The sequence below is a fragment of the Scyliorhinus canicula genome, chromosome 10 (genome assembly GCF_902713615.1).
Source record: "Scyliorhinus canicula chromosome 10, sScyCan1.1, whole genome shotgun sequence".
In the NCBI taxonomy this organism is placed as follows: domain Eukaryota; kingdom Metazoa; phylum Chordata; class Chondrichthyes; order Carcharhiniformes; family Scyliorhinidae; genus Scyliorhinus; species Scyliorhinus canicula.
This window is the reverse complement of record NC_052155.1, coordinates 153,217,913-153,242,463: the sequence shown is the minus strand read 5'-3', so window position 1 is coordinate 153,242,463 and position 24,551 is coordinate 153,217,913. Positions and strand designations below refer to the sequence as shown.

The following is a 24,551-nucleotide window of genomic DNA, read 5'->3' as shown; positions in this document are numbered from 1 at the left end:
TTGTATAGAAATTCCCGAAGTCTGTGGCTCTTGGCTGTGCAATAATTACGGTTACCAGATTTTGTAAGCTCCTTGGATGTCTGAACCATTTCAGTGGGAACAGATCCAATCACCACCTGTTATCAGGCAGAACACAGGCCCCTGGGCCCATTCACTGGCCACCAGCCAAATCAATCAAATCGAGTAATCAGTGATCCCTCCTGCTACTGAAATCATCTGCTTGACTTAAAGGTGCACTCTGCTTTGCCGTCAAGTCATCGGTACATTAAATATCCATGAACTAAAAGTGCAACAGCAAACTAAAAGAAAGGGGAAACAAGGGAACAAACAAGAGGGACTCTTACATTTTGATTTTTATGTGTCTATCGAATACCTGTCCTTTTGTTCCTTTTATATTTATTAATAATGTAATTTCATAGTGTCTGTTTGCCATTTACTTCCTAAGCTTTTCATGTTCCTTTTCGCCCTCCTCTCCCTTGCTGTCCATATTCTATGTATAGTTTTTCTTTTTGTTTTCAATTTTCATTTTATCTATTTATTCATGTATCTTTTTGTTGCTTTCTAGCAGGATGAATTTCCCCTTGTCTCTATTGATCACTGTGTAAAAATTGTTCTCACGGGGTCACGTGATGTGAGTGCAGCATCGGTTGCATTTTCACGAGCTCTGGCTTTGCTTGCCTTTTAATCCTTTATTTCATCCTGGTGCGCATTTCATAGTTGCCTTGACTTGAGTTAGATGGCTTGTGCTATGTCCTTGGAACATCCTGATTGGTGCAAAGAAGAGACGAGATAGAACATAAAAATTCTCGTTTGATTTTGGTGGCCGGAGTGAGGCAGTGGCAGAGTTGCTGCAGAGCGGGCTCTTGCTTTGGCAGTGCAGTGTCCGTCTGGATGGTGGTCACTATTGAAAATGTTGTCCCAGTTGAGGATCTCAGCTCTGCGGTGCAAGTTGTTAGAACTCACTTTGAAGAATTGCAGGGGTACCTTTAGGAGAGTAATGGAGGTGCATGAGTGAGTGTTCAACTTTCCCTGGTAAGGTCATGCCTTCATATCGTCATGAACCTAATGTATGGTATGTCGTCAATCCTGGCCAGTTCGCGAGATAAGGGCTGGGCAACGTGTGTCTGTGATCCCGGTCCCTGGTGAGAGATGGGAGTTGGGTTACCGAGTAAGTTTGAAAATTGGCTACGATGTTTTGGTAATTTTGACCTGAAGACTTGCATCAGATTTGATGGAGCACAATGTATCCAGTTTTGAGGCCAGGGATCGGTTGGGCCTACAGATCACTGGTGTCATCTGAGGGTACCTTTAAGAAATGGATGTTTTTTATCGAATATCTGTAGTGGGTGTACCTTTAAGAAATGGGTGTTTATTACTGCAGTGATGTCAGAGAGTGGGTGGAGCTGGGCTGTCTGTCTGCTTTACTTTTGTTTTTGAGCAGGCTGCTATAGAGTGAGGTTTTAGTTTTGTTTTCAGAGAGAAGAGCTGCAGTGAAAGTCAGCAGATGTGCATGGATTTCTCTACAAGCTAAAGAGTGTTCATTTGGGTGATTTAAAAGGGATAACTGCTCTCATTAGAGAATTTAAACCTGATCTCTGTGTTAAAAGGGTCTTTTGTCTTCTGGATGTTGTTTGGGAACCAATGCAGGAAGTCGGTGGGAAGTAAAACGGGGCCAGAAACAAAAAGCAGTAAGGGGGAAAGTGGAGGCAGAGAAGCCAAAGTCAGAAATCAAAAAGGGCCACAGTACAGGGTACAGTGACTGAGGAGAGCTCAGTGAATAAGCCCAGTTAATACTAAAAGGAATAAAATGGGATGTAAAAACATAAATGGAAAGCGAAGCAGCTGGTTATTACATGAAGTTATGGGTTCAATGATAAGGAAAATTAGGAGAAAGGTTAAAAAGAAAAATAACTTGGGCGAGGTCACTGATAAAGGTGTTAAGATTCAAAATGTAGGTATAAAAGCCAACATAAGGGGCTGGTTTAGCTCACAAGGCTAAATCGCTGGCTTTTAAAGCAGACCAAGCAGGCCAGCAGCACGGTTTGATTCCCGTACCAGCCTCCCCGAACAGGTGCCGGAACGTGGCGACTAGGGGCTTATCACAGTAACTTCATTGAAGCCTACTCGTGACAATAAGCGATTTTCATTTTTCATTTTCTTTACCTGAATGCTCGTAGTATTCGGAATAAGGTAAATGAGTTGCAAATGATTTAGTGGCCATTACTGAAACATGGTTAAAGGATGGTCACAACTGGGAGTTAAATATCCAAGGCTATCAAACTATTCGGAAGGACAGAGTGGATGGTAAGGGCGGTGGTGTAGCTCTGTTATTTAAGGATGACATTCGGGCAGTCGTGAGGGATGGCATTGGTGCTATGGAGGATTAGGTTGAATCCATTTGGGTGGAAATCAGGAATAGTAAGGCGAAAAGGTCACTGATAGGAGTAGTCTACAGGCTACCAAATAGTAACATTACGGTGGGACGGGCAATAAACAAAGAAATAACTGATGCATGTAGAAATGGTGCAGCAGTTATCATGGGGTATTTTAATCTACATGTCGATTGGTTCAACCAGGTCAGTCAAGGCAGCCTTGAGGAGTTTATCGAATGTATCCACGATAGTTTCCTAGAACAGTATGTAATGGAACCTACGAGGGAACAAGCGGTCCTAGATCTAGTCCTGTGTAATGAGACAGGATTGATGAATGATCTCGTAGTTTGGGATCCTCACGGAAGGTGTGATCACAATATGTTGGAATTTAAAATACAGATGGAGGGTGAGAAGGTAAAATCAAACACTAGTTAGTGTTTTGCGCTTAAACAAAGGAGATTACAATGGAATGAGAGAAGAGCTGGCCAAGGTAGACTGGGAGCAAAGACTTTATGGTGAAACAGTTGAGGAACTGTGGAGAACCTTCCAAACGATTTTTCACAGTGCTCAGCAAAAGTTTATACCAACAAAAAAGAAGGACGGTAGAAAGAGGGAAAATTAACCGTGGATATCTAAGGAAATAAGGGAGAGTATCCAATTGAAGGAAAAAGCATACAAAGTGGCAAAGATTAGTGAGAAACTAGAGGATTGGGAAATCTTTAGGGGGTAACAGAAAACTACTAAAAAAGCTATAAAGAAGAGTAAGAATGATTGAGAGTAAACTTGCTCAGAATATAAAAACAGATAGTAAACGTTTCTACAAATATATGAAACAAAAAAGAGTGGCTCAGGTAAATATTGGTCCTTTAGAGGATGAGAATGGAGACTTAATAATGGGAGATGAGGAAATGGCTGAGGAACTGAACAGGTTTTTTGGGTCGGTCTTCACAGTGGAAGACACAAATAGCATGCCAGTGACTGATGAAAATGAGGCTATGACAGGTGAGGACCTTGAGACGATTGTTATCACTCAGGAGATAGCGATGGGAAAGCTGATGGAGCTAAAGGTAGACAAGTCTCCTGGCCCTGATGGAATGCATCCCAGGGTACTGAAAGAGATGGCAAGGCAAAATTGCAAATGCACTAGTGATAATTTACCAAAATTCACTAGCCTCGGGGTGGTCCCGGCGGATTGGAAATGAGCAAATGTGACACCATTGTTTAAAAAGGAGGTAGGCAGAAAGCGGGTAATTATAGGCTAGTTAGTTTAACTTCGGTAGTAGGGAAGATGCTGGAATCTATCATCAAGGAAGAAATAGCGAGGCATCTGGATGGAAATTGTCTCATTGGACAGATGCAGCATGGGTTCATAAAGGGCAGGTCGTGCCGAACTAATTTATGGAATTTTGTGAGGACAGTACCAGAGCGGTAGATAACGGGAGCCAATGGATGTGGAATATCTGGATTTCCAGAAAGCTTTTGACAAGGTGCCACACGAAAGAGGTTGCTGCATAAAATAAAGATGCATGGCGTTAAGGGTAAAGTAGTAGCATGGATAGAGGATTGGTTAATTAATAGAAAGCAAAGAGTGGAGATTAATGGGTATTTCTTTGGTTGGCAATCAGTAGCTAGTGGTGTCCCTCAGGGATCCGTGTTAGGCCCACAATTGTTCACAATTTATATAGATGATTTAGAGTTGGGGACCAAGTGCAATGTGTCCAAGTTTGCAGATGACACTAAGATGAGTGGTAATACAAAAAGTGCAGAGGATACTGGAAGTCTGCAGGGGGATTTGGATAGTTTAAGTGAATGGGCTAGGATCTGGCAGATGGAATACAATGTTGACAAATGTGATGTTATCCATTTTGGTAGGAATAACAACAAAAGAGATTATTATCTAAATGATAAAATATTAAAGTATGCTTCTGTGCAGAGGGACCTGGGTGTCCTAGTGCATGAGTCGTAAAAAGTTGGTTTCCAGATGTAAAAGGTGATTAAGAAGGTAAATGGAGTTTTGTCCTTCATTGCTAGTGAGATGGAGTTTAAGGCTTAGGGAGATTATGCTGCAATTGTACAAGATGTTAGTGAGGCCGCACCTGGAGTATTGTGTTCAGTTTTGGTCTCTTTACCTGAGAAAAGATGTAATGGCGCTGGAGGGTGTTCAGAGGAGATTCACTAGGTTAATCCCAGAGTTGAGGGGGTTGGATTACGAGGAGAAGTTGAGTAGACTGGGACAGTACTCGTTGGAATTTAGAAGGATGTCCGGGGGGGGGGGGGGGGGGGGGGGGATCTAATAGAAACATAAAATTATGAAGGGAATAGACAGGATAGATGCGGGCAGGTTGTTTCCACTGGTGGGTGAAAGCAGAACTAGGAGGCATAGCCTCAAAATAAGGGGAAGTAGATTTAGGACTGAGCTGGAACTTCTTCACCCAAAGGGTTGTGAATCTATAGAATTCCTTGCCCAGTGAAGCAGTTGCGACTCCTTCATTGAATGTTTTCAAGATAAAGACAGTATTTTTAAGGATTAAGGGTTATGGTGTTCGGGCAGGAAAGTGGAGCTGATTCCACAAAAGATCAGCCATGATCTAATTGAATGGCGGAGCAGGCTCGTAGGGCCAGGTGGCCTACTCCTGCTCCTAGTTCTTACATTTTTAATAAACTGCCTATGGAAACCCCCTCCACTACTCTCGGCGCATTCCAAAATACAACTCTCTGAGTAAAGAAGTTTCTTCTCATGTCATTCCTAGCTCTCTTGCTGACCATCTTGAAATTATGACCCCCCCGAGTCACTGACTTACCAACTACTCGAAATAGAATATCCTTCTTTACCTCAATTAGGTCACCTCTTAATCTTCTCTGCTCTAAGGAGAACAAGCCCAATTTCTCAAAATCATTTGTTGTTTTTCTTTTTTAAAATAAATTTAGAGTACCCAATTCATTTTTTCCAATTAAGGGGCAATTTTTAGCGTGGCCAATCCACCTAGCCTGCACATCTTTGGGTTGTGGGGCGAGACCCACGCAAACACGGGGAGAATGTGCAAACTCCACACGGGCAGTGACCGAGAGCCGGGATCGAACCTGGGACCTCGGCGCTGTGAGGCAGCAGGGCTAACCCACTGCGCCACTGTGCTGCCCTACTTCCTTGCTTTTATACTCTGTGCCTCAATTTATAAACTCAAGGATCGTGTAAGCCTTCTTAACAACGGTTTCAACTTGCCTGGCCACCTTAAGAGAATAATGCACTTGAACCCCAAGGTCCCTCTGCTCCTGTTCTCCCCTCATAGTTGTACCACTGAGCCTGTATTTTCTCCCCATATTTCTTGTCCCAAAATGCATCCCTCCACATTTCTCTGCATTGAAATTCATCTGCCAGGTGTCTGCCAATTTTGCCAACTTATCAATGTCTCCTGAAGTTGCTCAGCGTCATCTTCACAATTCAGTGTTCTTCCTAGCTTAATATCATCTGAAAATTTAGAGATTTTACCTTCAACACCTTAACACTAAATCGTTTCTATAAATCTGAAAAGGCAAGGGTGCCAACGCTGAGCCCTGGGGAACACCACTTTCAACGCGTCTCCAGTCTGAGAAATGTCGATCTATACCAACCCTCTGTTTCCTATCTCTTAGCTAACTTCTAATCCATGCTGCCAAGGACCCATCAATCCCCCACATTGCTAATTTGCTAACCAACCTGCCATGTGGCACTGTATGAAAGGCTTTCTGAAAGTCGAAATATACAACATCCACAGTACTACCTTCATCTACTGCCTGTGTCACCTCGTTAAAGAACTCAATTAAATTTGTCAGTCATGACCTGCCCTTGACAAAACCATGTTGACTGACTAGTATTAACTTATTTTTCTCCAAGTGTATATTTATCTTATCCTGTATTATGCTTCACCATAACCAGTACAATGGCCTCAATCAGTTGTCCCAATATTGATGTCAAGCTGACAGGTCTGTAGTGTCCTACATTTTCCTTTGCCCCTTTCTTAAACAATGGTGCCACATTCGCAGTCCCCCAGACTAATCCTGTGTTCAGAGAGGCCTGGAAAATTTCTGTCAACAGCTGCAATTTGCTCCCTTACAATCTTTTAGGGGCTGGTGCAGACTCGATGGGCAAGGTGGCCGCCTTCTGCACTGTAAATTATATCTATGAAAGCAATCAACCTACTCCAGTTCAACTTTTAGACCCCTAAAATTTGCTCTTTTCCAGTCTGGGATCTTAATCTGTGACTGATTTTTTATCATTTTCCAACTTAATATTGAACCTTATTGTATTATGATTGATATTTCCCACTGCTCCCCACTCTGATGTCCTGCCTTATTTCCTCAGACCAGATCCAGCACAGCTTCCTCCCTGGTAGGCCTGGAAATGTACTATTCCAGAAAGTTCTCCTGCACACACTGCAGGAATTTCCCCCCTTCTGCACCCCACACTCTATCCGTCGCTCAATCTACCTTTGGGCAATTGAAATCCCCAATTGTCACAACCCTACTTTTCCTGCAGATTTCCATAATCTGTCTAAAAATGCTCTCTTCTACTTCCTCCCCACTATTTGCAGATCTATAAAAGGTACTCAAAAAGGTAACTGCTTCCTTCCTGTTTTTTCACCTCCCAACTATATGTTATGGATGACTTTAATCTGCATATAGATTGGGCAAGTCAAATTTGCCACAATCCCAGAGAGGAGGAATTCCTGGAGTGTATACGGGATGGTTTTCTGGATCAATATGTTGAGGAACCAATTAGAGAACAGGCCAACCTAGGCTGGATATTGTGTAGTGAGAAAGGAATCATTGGTAATCTAGTTGTGCGAGACTTTTTGGGGATGAGCAACCATAATATGATAGAATTTTTCATCAAAGTGGAGAATGATGTAGTTGATTCTGAGACTAGGGCCTTGAATTGAAATAAAGGAATCTACATGATATGAGGCGTGGGTTGGCTATGATGGATTGGGAAAGGTTACTTAAAGGGATGACGCTGTGACTTCCGGTGACGGTGGGCGGGAGGCAGCCGCACACTGGAGGGCTCCCACTTGGGAATAGAAATTTTGGGGTTTTAACGCCCTGTCCCAATGGAGGCTGAAAAAGCTGTAAGAATGCACAGGGAGGAGAAATGTCCAAGTTTGGGGAAAAAATGGCCGTGAAAAGGGGGTTAATGAAAGTCCGCCGGTGAGTGGAAAAGTTAGTGCAGGAACTGTAAGGAAAGTGGAGGCTGGGGCACTAGGGGACGCCGCATTGCTCACAGCAGAAGAAATGACCAAGGTGATGGCTGTGGAACTTGAAAAACAGTTCACAAAGCACGTGGAGGTAATGAAGAAGAAGATGGGGGCGGTATTGAAAATGCTGGTAGAGGAGGCGATTGCCCCGGTGAGGGCGGCGGTATCAAGCGCAGCGGCCGAGGTGCGGGAGCAAGGTGAGACACTGAAGGAAGTGGAAGAGGCTTTATCGCAGCACAGCGATCAACTCACCTTGATGGGGAAGGAGCTGCAGAGGGTGATAGTGACCAACAAGGGTCTGCGATCCAAAATGGAAGACCTGGAAAACAGATCCAGGCGGCAGAATCTAAGGATTGTGGTCTGCCCGAAGGGGTGAAAAACCCGAGGCTGACGGAATATTTTGACACAATGTTAGCAAAGCTATTGGAGGAGGAGGACGATCCCTCTCGATACGAACTGGATCGGGCTCAGCGGTCGTGGAGGCCTATACCAAAGGCGAGTGAGCCGCCAAGAGTAGTAACTGTGTGTTTCCGTAGGTATAGCATGAAGGAGAAGGTCCTGTGCTGGGTAAAGCAGAAGCTGGTGATGCAGTGGGCTGTGTGGTGATGTGCATCACTGTAAGTACAGAAGGGGTTAATGTAAGTACACGTAGACTAGCTAGACACTAGAGGGAGCACCAGAGACATGGCACACAGACATTCAACCAATAGGTCGGTAAGATAGGACACGACCAATGGGCATTCACGATAAACACAGAGGTTAAACTACCACAGCGGGGCATTACACCAACCCATATATAAAGGACACAGCACACATGATCTTCCTCTTTTCAGTGGAGACACTCGGTGAGTACAGACACAAGGTTGATTGTACATCACACCCACCACGTGCATTGTAGCAGACTGGTTCGTCAGTCTGAGTAGCTATAGAAGGATTAACAGTAGAGTCGAATCCGAGTAGGAGAATTGTTAATAGTTTAATAAATGTGTTGAAATTATCTCCAGGTCTGAACCTTCCTTTGTCAGAGTGCACATCAAGGAAGCAGCTTATGCTACGCCAAGAGCATAAGACAGGCTGGAGCTGGTATACGCATATACCAGGACTTTACGGTGGAGCTGGCGAGGAGGCGGGCTGTCTTTAGCCGGGTGAAGAAGGCACTGTACATCAGTAAGGTGCAGTGCAGCATAGTATATCCAGCTAAGTTGAGGGTGACCTACAAATCCAAGGACTTTTATTTTGGCACGGCGGAGGAGTTTACGAAGGCAGAAAGACTGGCAGAATTGATAAATCGGACGGAGAGCGGGTCGCGTACCAATGTAGCATCATGTAACTTTATTTTTTAACTGCGCGTTGGTGTATGTACTAAATGAGTGAAAGCTGTATATTTGGACAAGGGAAGAGATGGGACTTTCACTTGCAATGATGTTTGTTTTTTTTTGGCTTGGGTGTGTTGGTTGGGGTTGTGTGCGAAAGGGGATTTCTTGGTTTTCCTGGGACCGGCAAGGGGGAAGGAGACCCAGTCGGGGGCCTCCACGTTTGCCGGTTTAAGCCGGCCAGTGAACGGGATTGAGGTGGGGGGGGGGGGGGGGGGGGGCTGTGGCCATCGGAGCCTGGTAGAACAGGTTTCAGTGAGTCTAGCTGGGGTGAAAAGTTGGGGGAAGGAACAGAGGTTGGGGGGAGGAGTTTATAAGAGGAAGTGGAGGGGAGGAGGGGGTGGGGGGTCTACAATTCCTGGGTGTCATTCACGGTACTCCTTTGGGGATTGGATAGCATTGAATATTAGGGGGGGGGGTTGGGTGGTGGACTATATATGTCAATGGTGACCATAGGCGATTCCTAATTCCTTTTTCTTTTTTTGCACCTTGGGTGGTTTTGTTTTATGCGATGGATATATTGTCATGCGTGCCATTGTTTGGGAGGGTTGGGAGGAGGGGATTGTTGTTGTTAATCAGGGGATTGACATTGTATGTTGGTGGGGTGGAAATTCCGAAGAAAATGTGAAAATGGAGAAAAAAAAGGGATGACGTGCATAGTCAATGGCAAACGTTCAAGGAGTGCATGGGTGAACTGCAGAATTGTTTAATCCTGTCTGCCGCAAGTATAAAATGGGAAATGTGGCCAACCATGGTTTACAAGGAAGATCAGAGATAGTACTAGATCCAAGGAAGAAGCATACAAATTGACCAAGGCAATAGGGAGTAGTTTAGAATTCAGGGAAGAAGAACAAGGGATTGATTAAGAAGGGAAAAATACAGTGCGAGAGTAAGCTTGCAGGGAATGTAAAAATGTACACAAATATTGGGACCCTACAGTCAGAAACAGGGGAATATATAATGGGGAACAAAGAAATGGCTGACCAACTAAATACATACTTTGGTTCTCTCTTCACAAAGGAGGACAAAAAAAAACATACCAGAAATGTTGGGTGACACAGGATTCAGTGAGAGGGAGGAACTGAAGGCGATCAGTACTCGTAGAGAAATGGTATTGGGGAAATTGATTGGATTGAAGGCCGATAAATCCCCAGGGCCTGATAATCTACATCCCAGAGTATTTAAGGAAGTGGCTTCAGGAACTCTTGGTGGTCATCCTCCAAGAGTCTATAGACTCTCGAACAGTTCCTTTATATGGAGGGTAGCTAATGTAGCCCGACTATTTAAAAGGGAGTAGAGAGAAAACAGGGAATAATAGACCAGTAAGCCTGACGTCAGTAGTGGGGAAAATTCCAGAATCTGTTATCAAGGATTTTATAGCAGAGTACTTAGAAACTAATGGCAGGATCAGACAGAGTCAGCATGGATTTATGATCTAAAATGTAAAACCTGAATAAACAAACTCTAAAAAAAATGGTTATCACTACTGTCCTATTTCTGTGTCTGTCAGTAATTTAATCCAGTTCACTTTCCCTAGTCCCACCCTTCAAAATTAGTTTTGATTTATTTTATTACTTTGGTTTGTGTCTAGCTTATGTCCTTCTCGATTTTTATCTAAAACCCTAGAAAAACTAAAGTTTGGTTGTCATATCAAATTGCGGCATCTGTTACGTGGGAATGGTATTTAACAGCTTGTGGAACCTTGCTATGTACAAATTCCTGCTGCATTTCTCTATAGTACAACAATGATTACAAAGTGCTTCATTGGTTGTGGAGAACCTTGGGATGTTCTATTGTCCTAAAAGACACCGTAAAAATGCAAGCTTTTTCTTTCTGTTTTATTTAATGTGGTTATCTGACATCTACCAAGTCTTAAATGGCTATGTGAAGCTGTGGGCAGATCCCAGTCGTATTGCTGACTGAGACTCACTTTGAGATGAGTGGCACCTGAGCTTGGTTGAAAGCACAGGTGTGCAGGCCTCAGCTAAAATTAGGATCTGTTTTGATTATGATACCCTCAATAACCAATAGAGCTTCAATGCCTTGGCTATACTCATATAAAATGGGCCCTTGGCCAACTGTGGGTGATTGGCAGCAGTGCTGCACTAGTTGACATGTTGTCCACCTGACATGGCCTAACTCTCTCATATTTCCAGATACTACCATTGCCCCAATTTGTCCCTGTTCTGGGCCTGCCCCCTTCCCCACTCTAACCAACTCCCAAACTCGCTGACGGTGGCCTGTATCCAAACTCACATCTGTAGTAATAGCCACCAGGTGTTTAACTTTCTTGCTATTGTCTAAAACAGAAGTCAGAAACCCTCAACCCCGAGGATGGTGTGCAATACCTGTAACGGAAAGGTTCTAACCTTTCTCCTGGCTCCAACTTTTTGCTGCCTGCTCATCTTGGAAGATCTGATCTCAGAGGGGCTTAAGACTTAAATTTTTGTGGGTGGGTCCTTCTAAATAGCTATGCAAACTAGTTATTCAGCAGGAAGATGTAGCGGAAGTCCAGCCACATCCATCCCTCCCCCTTTTCTGACCTCATTAAGAGGTTTGGCCCTAATATGGTTGGAGCATCCTTGGTCTTCGGGGAACCCCTGGAACTACAAATGTTCCTCAAGTAATACAGAAGGGGTTTGAAGGCCTGGCGCAATGCGTTTCTGTGCCATTTTGTCCCTTCTTTAGCCTGGTATCTAGGTACGCAGGCAAGAAAAATCTGCCTTAATGTCTTGAAGAGTGAAGGAGAGAAAATTTTCAAGACAATATAGCTGATTTTAAAAATAAACATGGTTTGTGTGGATTTTGTTGAACATATATATTAGCTTTCTGCCATTTTCAGGTTAACAAAGGAAGTCTGATTTAGTACAAATATATTCTAGAATAAGGTTTCCCCTCAGTTTCCTGAAGAGAGTTTCATGAATCGATATATGTGTATAACTTTTAGAATATGTTCTAATTATCCAAGCCAATAATGTGCTTAACAGCTAATTTAGCTGGCTGTAAATACATATAAGACTAAGGGCCCGATTCTCCGGCCTCGTTGCGCTGTCGTTCGAGTGACACGAAGACGGTGAATGGCGGGAGAGGCCGAAAATGAGAACTGTGCCAGGCGCCAAACAGCTGGCTATGCAACTGACCCACTCCCCAGGCGAAATCGGGATTTCTCTGCAGCATGGTGAGAAACTAATTATCACCACTTAAGCCCTATTTCCATACAATTAACGGCAGTGATTCATATCCAACGGCCTCCCGTCATTTATTACGCTCCACAGCAAGTGGTCCCCTGGCGCCGATTCATACTCTTTGAAAAACATGAATTTGGCGGAAGGGCTTCTGCCCTTCTGCCGAGGAGGTGAGTAGCCATCTTTGCTCACAGGCAAAGAGTTCGGGGGCACTAGGCGTGCCGCCCAAGTGCTTGTTGGGGGGTAGGGGACCCTCGACTGGGGAGTGGGGGGAACCTTCGCAGGGGTGGGCCACCATGGGAGGGTAAGGGGGAGGTGCTAGGATGTGGGGAGAACCAGACGTTGGGCACCACCATGCCAACTACTGGATCGTGTGTATCTGTTCTGGGGCAATCCTAGCCCCTGGGCGCCTGCCCCACCGACTGCCGAGGCCTAAGACCTTGCGGCTGAAGGCTATTGCTAATAGGGAATTGACAGTCATAGTTAAGTGGGATCCCTTGGGTGGGTTCCATGTAGCATGTGGGAGTCATTGCCCAGCATCGCAATCGCCCCTTGGAGCATGGACACTGTGCTTGAACACTGCGGGAAGCAGCACACACATGCAGCAGCCAACATCCGAACACCCAGGGGATGGAACACAGCTCCGGGGACATGTCCACGACTGGAGGGAGGGTGAGTGCTATGGGGAAGGGGATGACTGGAGAGACAGGCCAAGTGTTTGGAGGTCAGGCTGCAATGCGGAAGAAAGTGATAGAGGCATCCTATTGGTTGTGGTCAAGGGTGTTTATTATGCTTTACAATTCCCTGCTCTCCCGATGGTGCCACCCCCTCCCCCAAACCCCCATTCCCCCGGTGCCCTCAGTGATTCTCTATCATAGCTCCACCCTTATGTCCCAGGATGCACATCTGAGAGGGAGGCATCCAGCTGCCTACCTCGTCCCATAGCCTTTGATGCCCCTGGAGGGTGTTCTCTGGGATCAGATGGCCCCTGCGCACTTGGCGGTGGCACATGCACAGCCATGCCACCCTGTCCGGTGTGCTGACTGTGAGACGCGGCCTCATCAGAGGGGTGGAACTCTGGGGAGCTGGTGGTTAACACCGGCTTTCCATGGGGTGGGCTTGGATTGACACCCAGCACATCCTCCTCCTGGTCGTGCTCATAAGTTCACCTTGGGACAGAGGGGAAGCTGGTTCGAGCCCCGGCTGCCCCTGCATCATTTGACTCTGCCAACACTGGCGGATCCCCGATGCCTGCACCATCTTGTTGATGGCCTCGGTGATGCTACACAGTGACTGGGCCATGCTCTGCAGCGCCTTGGCAATTCCCAACTGCGACTGGGACAAGCTCCGCAGTGCCTCGGCCAATCCCATCTGAGAGCTAGACATGCCCAACAGCACCTCATCAAGGTAAGCCTGGTGCTGGGTAACATCCCCCAGCGTGTCGGACATTCTGCTGAGACCCTCAGCCATGCCCGTCACCAACTGCGCCATGCGTTGGACACCTTCATTAATGATGCTGACGTCGTGAACCAGGCTCTCCAATGCAGTCGTGACCCTAGAAATGCTGGCCTTGGTATCAAGCACTGCTGACGACATATCCGCCCTTAACCTCTGCGACTTCTCCAATCAGCTATGGATCTTCTGGAGTGACACTGACATCTCCCTCTGAATGACCTGACCCCACCCTAAAGTCTCCTTCAGCTCCAGGTGCACCTCTTCCATAGGCTCAGCATCAGGCTGGGACCCAGCTGGATCCTGGGATCCAGCAGACCTCCGACTGCTGTCTCGCCTGGGGGTTCCTGCCTCCACCTGATGTGCACCAGCAGCTGTGTGGTGCTTACCCCAGATTGCGCCCCAGAAGCCTGACCACTAATGTTTCCACCGAGGTGCGTGTATCTGCACTGATGGAGAGTTGGGATGACGGCTGTGACGCCTCAATCGGATGTCCCCTCTGAGGTGGTCTCCTGGGAGGCTGGAGCGGGGGAAATCCAGGATGGGCTGGCGCTGTCGGCTGGACAACCTGCGGGAGAATGGACATGTGGTCAGTGGGAGGGATGGGTCAGTCAGTAAGGCAATATTAACTATTGTTTGACAGGCCTTCCGGGGGAGCTCGGTGATTCCTCACTTCTGCGGCATCCACCAACCTCTGCGTGGGACACAGCCCTGTCTCGGCCACCCCAGTCTTCTCCAAGGCCCGCTCCTCGAAGGATTCTTAAGTTGGGCATCCCACCGCCAGTCTGGGCTTTCTCCCGGGGATTATGGGAGAGCTTTTCCTGATGAGACACAGAGAGGGCATCGTTAGCCACATGTGGTTCACAGTGGTGGGAAGGGTGTTGTGAGAGGAGGATTGGGGGTCGCATGGTGAGTTAGGGGGGGTGGATGCTCGAGTGGGGGCGGAAAGGTCTCAGGGTGGGGGGGAGGGGGCAGCGTTGCTGTCTACTCACCCGTGCTTTCCAGTGCAGGTCGTTGGTCTTTTTTCTGACACTGGAGGCCAGTCCTTCTGGTCGCACTGCCAGAGTTTACAGATGTCGCCACCTCGTCCCAGGCAGCACTGGCTGTCCTGTTGCTCATCCTCTGGGACCCTCAGAGGAACAAGACATCTCTCCTCACCTCCACCTCGTTTTGGAGCCTCCGCAGGTCTGCATTGTTGAATTTTGGGGCCTGTCTCCTAGACCGGGGGGTGGGGGTGGGGGGGGCAGGCAGGTGCGGTGCCGGAAAATCGGCTGGCGAGCCTTCATTTGCGGCGAGAAGCCCGTGGGGCCTCGTTCAGTGGACAAATGAACATTGAACAGTGTTGCCGGCCTCACTGGCAAATCATGCACTAGAGCCTGAAATGAAATCAGGAGACAGAGTTGCTGTTTCAGAATCCAGCACTGGAGGAAGGGAATGGCAGCTAATAAAGATACATAAATACCAGAAAGCGTGTATTTTTAGACATCAGCCAGTGGTTAAGAGTATTGTTAATTCTTAGAATTTATAAGTGGGATTATTTCTTATTAGTAGTGTTTGTCTTATCAGGGATCTCATATTTACACTTCCAAAATCTTCTTCTTTAAATTAGGTTACGGACAAACCGGCCCCATGTCCCAACGTGCAGGGTATGACTCCATTGTGTGTGCTGTGTCTGGCCTTATGCATATCACTGGTCCACAGGTACATTTAATTCATTTTATGTTTTGTTTGTGTGGTGTTGACACTTATGAAGACAGGAACATTGATTTTGGAGCAGTGTGCCTTGATTGCCCTATTGCACAGTTAGGGGTGTTGTTTTTTCAGTATTTAATCAACTGAAATAATTTTTAATGAAGGTATATTATTAGTTTTAGTCAGCTGACTGGAATGTGAAATTCAGTGCTTTTAATTACAGTGCTACATGGATTTAATCAAGGGCTAATTAATGTGTTTACGTGTTGCAATGTGCTAAGCCTATGAGTGAGCCGCACACCCAGGTTTAGCCAATACAGACAAAACTATATTTAATGCATCTGTGTCTAAAAAAAGAAAATAGATTTTATTTAAATATCCCAAAGGACTGCGCAACAAGTGAAATACTTTTTGAAGTGTTGTTGCTGTTATGTAGGCAGCTAATTGTTGCATAGCAAAACTCCACAAATGGAAATTAAATTAATGATCGGTTAATCTGTTTTGCTGGTGCTGGCTGAGGGAGGTTTGATGGGAGAACTCCTTTTGCTTCTCCCAGTGGCGCTGTGGGATCTTTTCCATCCACCTAACCAAGCAGACAGGGTCTCAGTTCTACATTACATCTCACCTAAAAGATGGCATCTCTGATGTGATTGTTGGCAGGAGATTGCCATTGTATTTGTTGTTGTTATTGATTATCTGTTGTAAATTTTGATGAAAATGTGAAAAAGGAAAATAAAAATATTTATTTTTAAAAAATTATTGCGGCAGAGGCAGGGTGAGGTCCTTATGTGGCCATTAATTCGACACCTAAGGGCCTCAGTAGGCCGAAGGGCAGGCAGGTGTCATACCCAACTCCACCTGTAATAAAGAGCACAGTAAGAAGTCTTACAACACCAGGTTAAAGTCCAGCAGGTTTGTTTCAAATCACTAGATATCGGCGCACTGCTCCTTCCTCAGGTGAATGAAGAGTTAGGTTCCAGAAACATATATATATAGACAAAGTCAAAGATGCAAGACGATACTTTGAATGCGAGCATTTGCAGCTAATTAAGTCTTTACAGATGCAGAGAGAGGGGTAATCCCAGGTTAAAGAGGTGTGAATTGTCTCAAACCAGGTTAACTAGAACTGTTTCTGTTAACTGTTTTTGGAATCTTTGGTTAACCGTTTCTGGAATCTTACCTCTTCATTCACGTGAGGAAGGAGCAGTGCTCCGACAGCTAGTGTTCCGCAACAAACCTGTTGGACTTTAACCTGGTGTTGTACTGTGCTCACCCCAGTCCAACGCCAGCATCTCCACATCATGTAATAAAGGGGACAGGAATGGGCTGATCGGGAAGGCGGAAGTTAGCTTCATTTTAAATCTCCGCACCCCCCCCAAAACAACAGTATATATGCTGATCGGGGTGAGGGTGGGATGGGGGGATTGGCCGTTGGACGTAAAATTCATCCATGGTGTTCAATCGGATTTACCACAAAAGCATGTCTGTGCTACGAATATCATTTTGGAACTCTACGGGCAATTGCCCCATCCATAAAATGAGCACGAGTGATTGCACAAAAACCCAGATGCATTGATGTATCCGGTCTAGGTTATGCAGCCAGCGCTGCAGTGGGCTTTGAGCCCACAATCTTCTGATTCAGAAGTGCGGGCGACACAAACATGGCCAAGTTGACACTTACTGCCAGGAATATCACATATTAAGAAATTCCACAGCTAAAAGAAGGATGAATGCATATCTTTATTGAGCCTGAATAATGGACCTTTATGTTATTACAAGCTGCTCCTCAGTAAAATATATCTTGAAGGAAACAACATGTCACCCTGTTTAAGGAAGGTGAGAGAATTAGGCACTCATGGGCTAGTTAACCTCATCTGTTGTCAGGAAATGGGCAGCACGGTGGCATAGTGGTTAGCACTGTTGCTTCACCGCGCCAGAGTCCCAGGTGCGATTCCCGGCTTGGGTCACTGTCTGTGTGGAGTCTGCATGTTCTCCCCGTGTCTGCGTGGGTTTCCTCCGGGTGCTCCGGTTTCCTCCCACGAGTCCCGAAAGACATGCTTGTTAGGTGAATTGGACATTCTGAATTCTCTCTCAGTGCACCCGAACAGGCGCCGGAATGTGGCGACTGGGGGCTTTTCACAGCAACTTCATTGCAGTGTTAATGTAAGCCTCTTTGTGACAATTAAAAAAGATTAGTATTATTAAAGTAAATAATTAAGGATAGAGTGATTGAACACTTTGATAAATTTCACCTGAGCCAACAAGGATTTGTAAAGGACAGGTCATGCCTGATAAAACTGATGGAGTTTTTTTGATGCAGTGACTAAAATAATGAATAGGGGAATGTCTCTGGATGTTACATGGATTTAGAATCATAACATAATACAGCACAGAAGGAGGGCAGTTGATCTGTCATGTCTGTGCTGGCTCTCAGTAAGAACTACTCAGCTAGTCTTACTCCCAGACCATTTCCTGTAACCCTACAATTTGCTTCTCTTCAGGTAGTCATCCAATTCCTCACTGTAAATAGCCACCACTATTTACAATATTTATCAATGACTTGAATGTAGGAATAGAAGGTATTATAGCCAAATTTTGCAGATGGCACAAAAATAATTGGGACAGTAAGTTGCAATGACGAAATAGAAACCTTACAAATGCATATAGATAGGTTAGATGAGTGGACCAAAATTTGACATATGGAGTTTAATGTGGATAAGTGTGAGGTCATGCATTTTGGTCTAAAAAATGGAAAGGCAACTGATTATCTAAATGGAGAAAATCTTCAGAGTGCTTCAGTGCAGAGGGGTCTAGGTGTTCTCGTGCACGAATCTCAGAAAACATGTATGTAGGTACAGCAGGTAATAAGGAAGGTAAATGGAAAGTAGGGGAAATGTTGCTGTAGCTGTACAAGGCATTGGTGAGACCGCACCTGGAGTACTGTGCAGTTTTGGTCTCCTAATTTGAGAAGATTTGTAGTTGCATTGGAGGCAGTTCAGAGGAGATTCACTAGATTGATTCCAGAAATGAGGGGTTTCTCTTATGAAGAGAGATTGAACAGTTTTGGCCTATGCTCTCTTGGGTTTCTGCTCTCTCTTTGGCGTTGGGACCAGGCCGTTGAATCTCGCAAGAAGCCTCACTGGCTGTAACCCAGATCAGCATATTTAAATGAGTTATACAGCTCATTTAAATACATATTCGACGAATTCTCCATGAGCCTGGGACTCGATAGCCACGCCTGTGTGACCTCGCCATGATGCCGTTTAGTACTGGTCCACATGTGGACTGGGCGTAATGGCAGCTGGAAGGTATTTCCTAGGCCATTAGAGACCTGCGGGTGGTGGGGGACAGGGCAGGTAGTATCCTGGAGCACTCCTGACGCCTTCATGCCTTGGCACTGCCAGCCAGGCATCATGAAAGTGCCCCTGCCAGCCTGACAGTGCCCCCACTGCCAGGGTGCTTGGGTGGCACTGTCAGGCTGGCTTGGGCACTGCCAGGCAAGCGGTGCCCAGGTGCCAAGTTGGCAATGCCAGAGATTGAGCCCAGTTTGAGAGGGGGTTTTCCTGGGGGCCTCCACAAGGTTGGGGGTAGAGTGGCGGAGGGGAGATGTCAAAAATGGGGGGTGGGTCTGAAAGGGTGGGGGGGGGGGGGGGTGGGGTAAGAGAAAGATCAGGGCAGCCTTGCAAAATGACGTCCCAATCTGTGAGTAGCCTTTCCTGCTGGCGAGCTTCAGTAGCCACCAAGAAACACCCCGCCAACTCGCCCAAAACCGGACATTAAAACCTTTTGGGTGAATCGCACCCAATGTCTCTAATTATCTAGAGAACCCTCTTATATAAACAAAAATCCTTTAGCCCAACTTCAGCAAACAATATCTATGGCTGGAATGAATTAAGATCTTACTTTTACAATCTTTTAATTATCCCTTGTAACCAAAGTGCCTGTCTTTTAAACCAGGACTTTTGAAAAAGATTACTGCAGCAGTCATCCACACACTGACGCCCTGACCCTTACTGCACCAAATATATATAACACAATATATATATGACATTCCTACATTCATCACAGGTCTGATTGATGGGATGTGACTCGTGACGTCTCACAGTGATGGCTGATGGGATCTGAACTATTCCCCAAATTTAACAGCTTAGTGAAGGGTTAGAAAGGCACATACACAAGGTTACCGATGCGACAAAAATAGGTGACATTATAAGTAGTGTAGATGGAAGCAAAAATAACAAAGGGATATTGATTACGTGAATAGGCGAAACCATGGCAAGTAGATTTCAATGCAATCAAATTAAAGATCATCCATTTTGGACCTAGAAAGTACTCTGATCTGCCCTTTTTAAATGATGAAAAGCTAGAAACAGTGCAAGTTGGGTAACTTGGGTAGTCGAGGTACATCATTATTTTCTGTACATGCTCATGGCATTTTAATCAAAAGGTTAATAAGATGCTGTGTTTTATATCTAGAAAAAGTAGATTTCAAGACTATCCATGGCATTCTACAGTTATATAAAGCCCAGGAGCATTCTGTTGAGTTCTGGCTACCATAGTTGAGGAAGAGCAAGCTGCTTGCAAGGATGTACCAGAATGATGCTTGGACTCCAAAGGTTAAACTATGATGAGAGGTTACACAAACTAGAGTTTTATTCTCTTAGAAGGTTGGAATTATTTGATTGAAGTTTTCAAGATATTAAGGGGATCTGATAAGCTAGATAGTCCTCTTCCTTTGGGTGAAGAGTGACTGGAGGACATAGTCTAAATGAGCCAGACCTTTCAGAATTGAAGTTAGGAAACACCTCCATCAGATTTTTCAGAAAGGGGCAGAAGATTTTATGATGGCAACAGCATTAATGACTAAGATCGCTAGCCAAATTGAGAAATAGATGCAGGATGCCCATAAGATCATAACTAGGAGTTGGAGTGTAGGCCATTCGGCCAATCATCTGCTATTTGATCATGTCTGATCTAATTGAGGCCATAACGCCATTTTCTTGCCTGGCCTTCCTGTCAGTCAAGCATCTGCCTAACTCGACATTCATTATGTGAAATGACCCTGCCTCCACTGCTCTCCATGAAAGAGAATTTGAAAAATGTAACAATCCCTGAGGGAATAAATTCCTCCTAATCTCCATTTTAAAAGCGAGACCCCCTTGTCTGTAAACTCTGACCCCCTGGTTTTAGGTTTCACCCTGAAGAGCAAACATCCTCTCAGCATCTATCCTGCCAAGCCCCCTCAGAATCCTCTAAGTTTCAATAAGATCACCTCTCATTCTTCTAAACTCCAATGAGTATAAACCTAACCTGCTCAACCTTTCCTCATCAGGCAACGTCTTCATCCCATGAATCAGCCTAGAGAGTCTTCTCTAAACATCGTCTAATGCAAGTATATCCCTCCTTGAATAAGGAGACCAAACTGCACAGTATCCCAGCGGCTGTCTCGCCAACGCCCTGTACAGTTGGAGCGAGACTTTCACACCTTTATACACCATGCCCTTGGAATAGAGGCCAACGTTTAATTTGCCAATTATTTGCTGTTCCTGCATTCTATCTTGTTTGGGATTTCTGTATAAGGACATCCAGATCCCTCTGTACTGCATCATTCCGCAGTCCCTCTCCATTTAAATATTATCCCGCTTTTCTATTCTTTCTACCAAGGCGGACAATCTCACACTTTCCCACATTATACTCCATCTGTCAATTTTTGCCTACTCACTTAACATATCTCTTTGCTGACTTTTTGTATCCTGATCACCTCTCTTGTTCCTATTTTTGTATTTTCTGCAAATTAAGCTACGATATAGGGGTCCCTTCATGCAACCTTTTAGCACTTTGTTGAAAGCCTTTTAGAAATCCACATACGCTACATTTGCTGGTTCTCTTTTCCACACCCTACTTGTTACATCCCTCATCAAATATGGTTTTCCTTTCACAAAACCATGTTGGATTGGATTGGATTTGTTTATTGTCACGTGTACCGAGGTACAGTGAAAAGTATTTTTCTGCGAGCAGCTCAACAGATCATTAAGTACATGGAAAGAAAAGGGAATAAAAGAAAATACATAATAGGGCAACACAAGATAAACAATATAACTACATAAGCACCGACATCAGATGAAGCATGCAGGGTGTAGTGTTAATGAGGGCTGTCCATAAGAGGATCATTTAGGAGTCTGGTAACAGTGGGGAAGAAGCTGTTTTTGAGTCTGTTTGTGCGTGTTCTCAGACTTCTGTATCTCCTGCCCGATGGAAGAAGTTGGAAGAGTGAGTAAGCCGGGTGGGAGGGGGTCTTTGATAATGCTGCCCGCTTTCTCCAGGCAGCGGGAGGTGTAAATGGAGTCCATGGATGGGAGGCAGGTTCATGTGATGGATGGGGGGGGGGGGGGGGGGGGGGGTGTTCACGACTCTCTGAAGTTTCCTGAGGTCCTGGGCCGAGCAGTTGCCATACCAGGCTGTGATGCAGCCCGATAGGATGCTTTCTATGGTGTATCTGTAAATGTTAGTAAGGGTTAATGTGGACATGCTGAATTTCATTTGTTTCCTGAGGAAGTATAGGCGCTGTTGTGCTTTCTTGGTGGTAGGGTTGACGTGGGTGGACCAGGACAGATTTTTGGAGATGTGCACCCCTAGGAATTTGAAACTGCTAACCATCTCCACCTCAGCCCCGTTGATGCTGACAGGGGTGTGTACAGTACTTTGCTTCCTGAAGTCAATAACCAGCTCTTTAGATTTGCTGGCATTGAAGGAGAGATTGTTGTCGCTGCACCACTCCACTAGGTTCTCTATCTCCCTCCTATATTCTCACTCGTTGTTATTCGAGATCCAGCAGACTATGGACGTATCGTCAGCAAACTTGTAGATGGAATTGGAACCAAATTTTGCCACGCAGTCGTGTATGTACAGGGAGTACAGTAGGGGGCTAAGTACGCAGCCTTGCGGTGCCCCGGTCTTGAGGACAATTGTGGAGGAGGGGTTGTTGTTCATTCTTACTGATTGTGGTCTGTTGGTCAGAAAATCGAGGGTCCCGTTGCGGAGTGGGGAGCCAAGTCCTAGGTTTTGTAGCTTTGATATGGAGCTTGGCTGGGATTATCGTGTTGAAGGCGGAGCTATAGTCAATAAATAGGAGTCTGATGTAGGAGTCCTTGTTATCGAGATGCTCTAGGGATAAGTGTAGGGCCAGGGAATTGGCGTCTGCTGTGGACCGGTTGCGACAGTATGTGAATTGCAGAGAGTATGAGGTGATGCACTTCATGATCAACCTCTCGAAGCACTTCATTACGACTGAAGTCAGGGCCACCGGACAGTAGTTATTGAGGCACGTTGCCTGGTTCTTCTTTGGCACCAGTATAATGGTGGTCTTCTTGAAGCAGGTGGGGACCTCGGAGTGGTGTAGGGATAGGTTTAAGATGTCCGCGAATAACTCTGCCAAGTGGTCCGCGCAGGCTCTGAGTGCACGACCAGGGATCCCGTCCGGGCCCGCCACCTTCTGAGGCTTCGCTTTCAGGAAGGCCGATCTGACTTCGGAAGCTGTGATGGTGGCTATGGGTGAGTTATGGGGCACTCGACAGCGGATTGTTGGTTACCTGCTCGATCCGAGCATAGAATGCATTGAGTTCATCGGGGAGGGGTGCGCTGCTGCCAGAGATACTGCTCGGCTTCGCTTTGTAGCCCATTATGTTGTTTAGTCCTTGCCACAATTGGCGAGAGTCTGTCTGTGACTCTAGCTTAGTTTGATATTCTCTCTTGGCATCTCGGATGGCTTTGCGGAGGTCGTACCTGGATTTCTTGTATAGGTCAGGGTCGTCTGACTTGAATGCCTCAGATCTGTCCTTCCGGAGGGAGTCAATCTCGTGAGTTAGCCATGGTTTCTGGTTGGGGAACGTACGTACTGCTTTCTTTGGCACGCAGTCGTCCACACTGTTGACTCTGCCTGATTGTGTTATGAGTTTGTAAATGCCCGGCTACTTACTTCCTTAATAATGGATTGTGGCATTTTCCATTGACAGACTAACTGGCTTGTAGTTTTCTGTCTCCCTCCTTTCTTAAATAGTTACAGCACTCCAAACCTTTGCAGCCACTTCCTTTTAGATCCTGGGATGCAGGCCTTCAGGTCCTGGGGGCTCAATGGTCTTTAGTCCCATTAGTTTTCCCCCTTTCCTCTAGTAATCATGATTGTTAAAGTTCCTCTCTCTCTTTTGTCCCCTGCTTTTGGGATTCTTTTGATGACTTGTACTGTGAAGACCGATGCTCAGTCTCTGCCATTTCTTTGTTTTCTGTGATCAATTCCCTCGTCTCATCCCCAAGATGAATAAAGCTCACTGTTGCTTCTTTTTCCCTTTCACATCCTGGTAGAAGCATTTACCACCGGTTCTAACTTTCTCTCTCGCCAATGTCTCCCTCTTCATTTTTTTTTTGCTGGTTTCTAAAGTTTTCTTCATCTTTTGGGCTATTACTAATCTGTAGCATTGTACATCTTTTCTTTCAATTTGATACCATCCTTAACTTCCTTAGTTAGCCATGGATAGTGCAGCCTTATTACGGGGCCTTTCTTTCTATGGACTATATTTTTGTTGAGAGTTATGAACTATCTCCCTCAATGTCTGCCGATGCTTCTCTTCTGTCTTACCTTTTAATCTATTTTTCCAGTTCACTTTAGCCAGCTCTGTCATATGCCCTCATAATTAAGTTCATTTAGGTTTAAGGCACCAGTTTCAGACCCAAATTTCTAACCCTCAAACTGAACGGAATTCTTTAATATTATTATCACTCTTACCCAGAGGATCCATTACTAAGAGGTCATTAATCCTGTCTCATTATAGATTGCAAGGTCTAAAATAGGCTGTTTCCTGGTTAGCTCCAGAAAGGATTCTTTTAAGAAACAGTCCTGAAAACACTCAATGAACTCATCCTCCAGGCTACCTTTGTAATTCATGTAATTCATTTAAACTATATGAAGATTGAAATGTCCCATGATTATTGCAGTACCTTTCTTGGAGCCTGAATTATTTATTGAACATAGAACATACAGTGCAGAAGGAGGCCATTCGGCCCATCGAGTCTGCACCGACCCACTTAAGCTCTCACTTCCACCCTATCCCGGTAACCCAATAACCCCTCCTAACCTTTTTGGACACTAAGGGCAATTTAACATGCCCAATCCACCTACCTGCACGTCTTTGGACTGTGGGAGGAAACTGGAGCACCCTGAGGCAACCCACGCAGACACACCGGGAGAACGTGCAG

The 24,551-nt window shown here is 45.5% G+C and overlaps 1 protein-coding gene across 7 annotated transcripts in view; it reads left to right on the top strand.

Moving 5' to 3' along the window:
• Positions 1-24,551, top strand: part of sugct (succinyl-CoA:glutarate-CoA transferase) — a 747,294-nt gene that overhangs the window by 139,018 nt on the left and 583,725 nt on the right. For all 7 annotated transcript variants that reach the window (XM_038809927.1, XM_038809929.1, XM_038809923.1 and 4 more), the window contains exon 7: positions 15,220-15,311. In XM_038809927.1, coding sequence (XP_038665855.1) covers positions 15,220-15,311 — 92 coding nt within the window. The remainder of the gene's footprint in view (positions 1-15,219; positions 15,312-24,551) is intronic.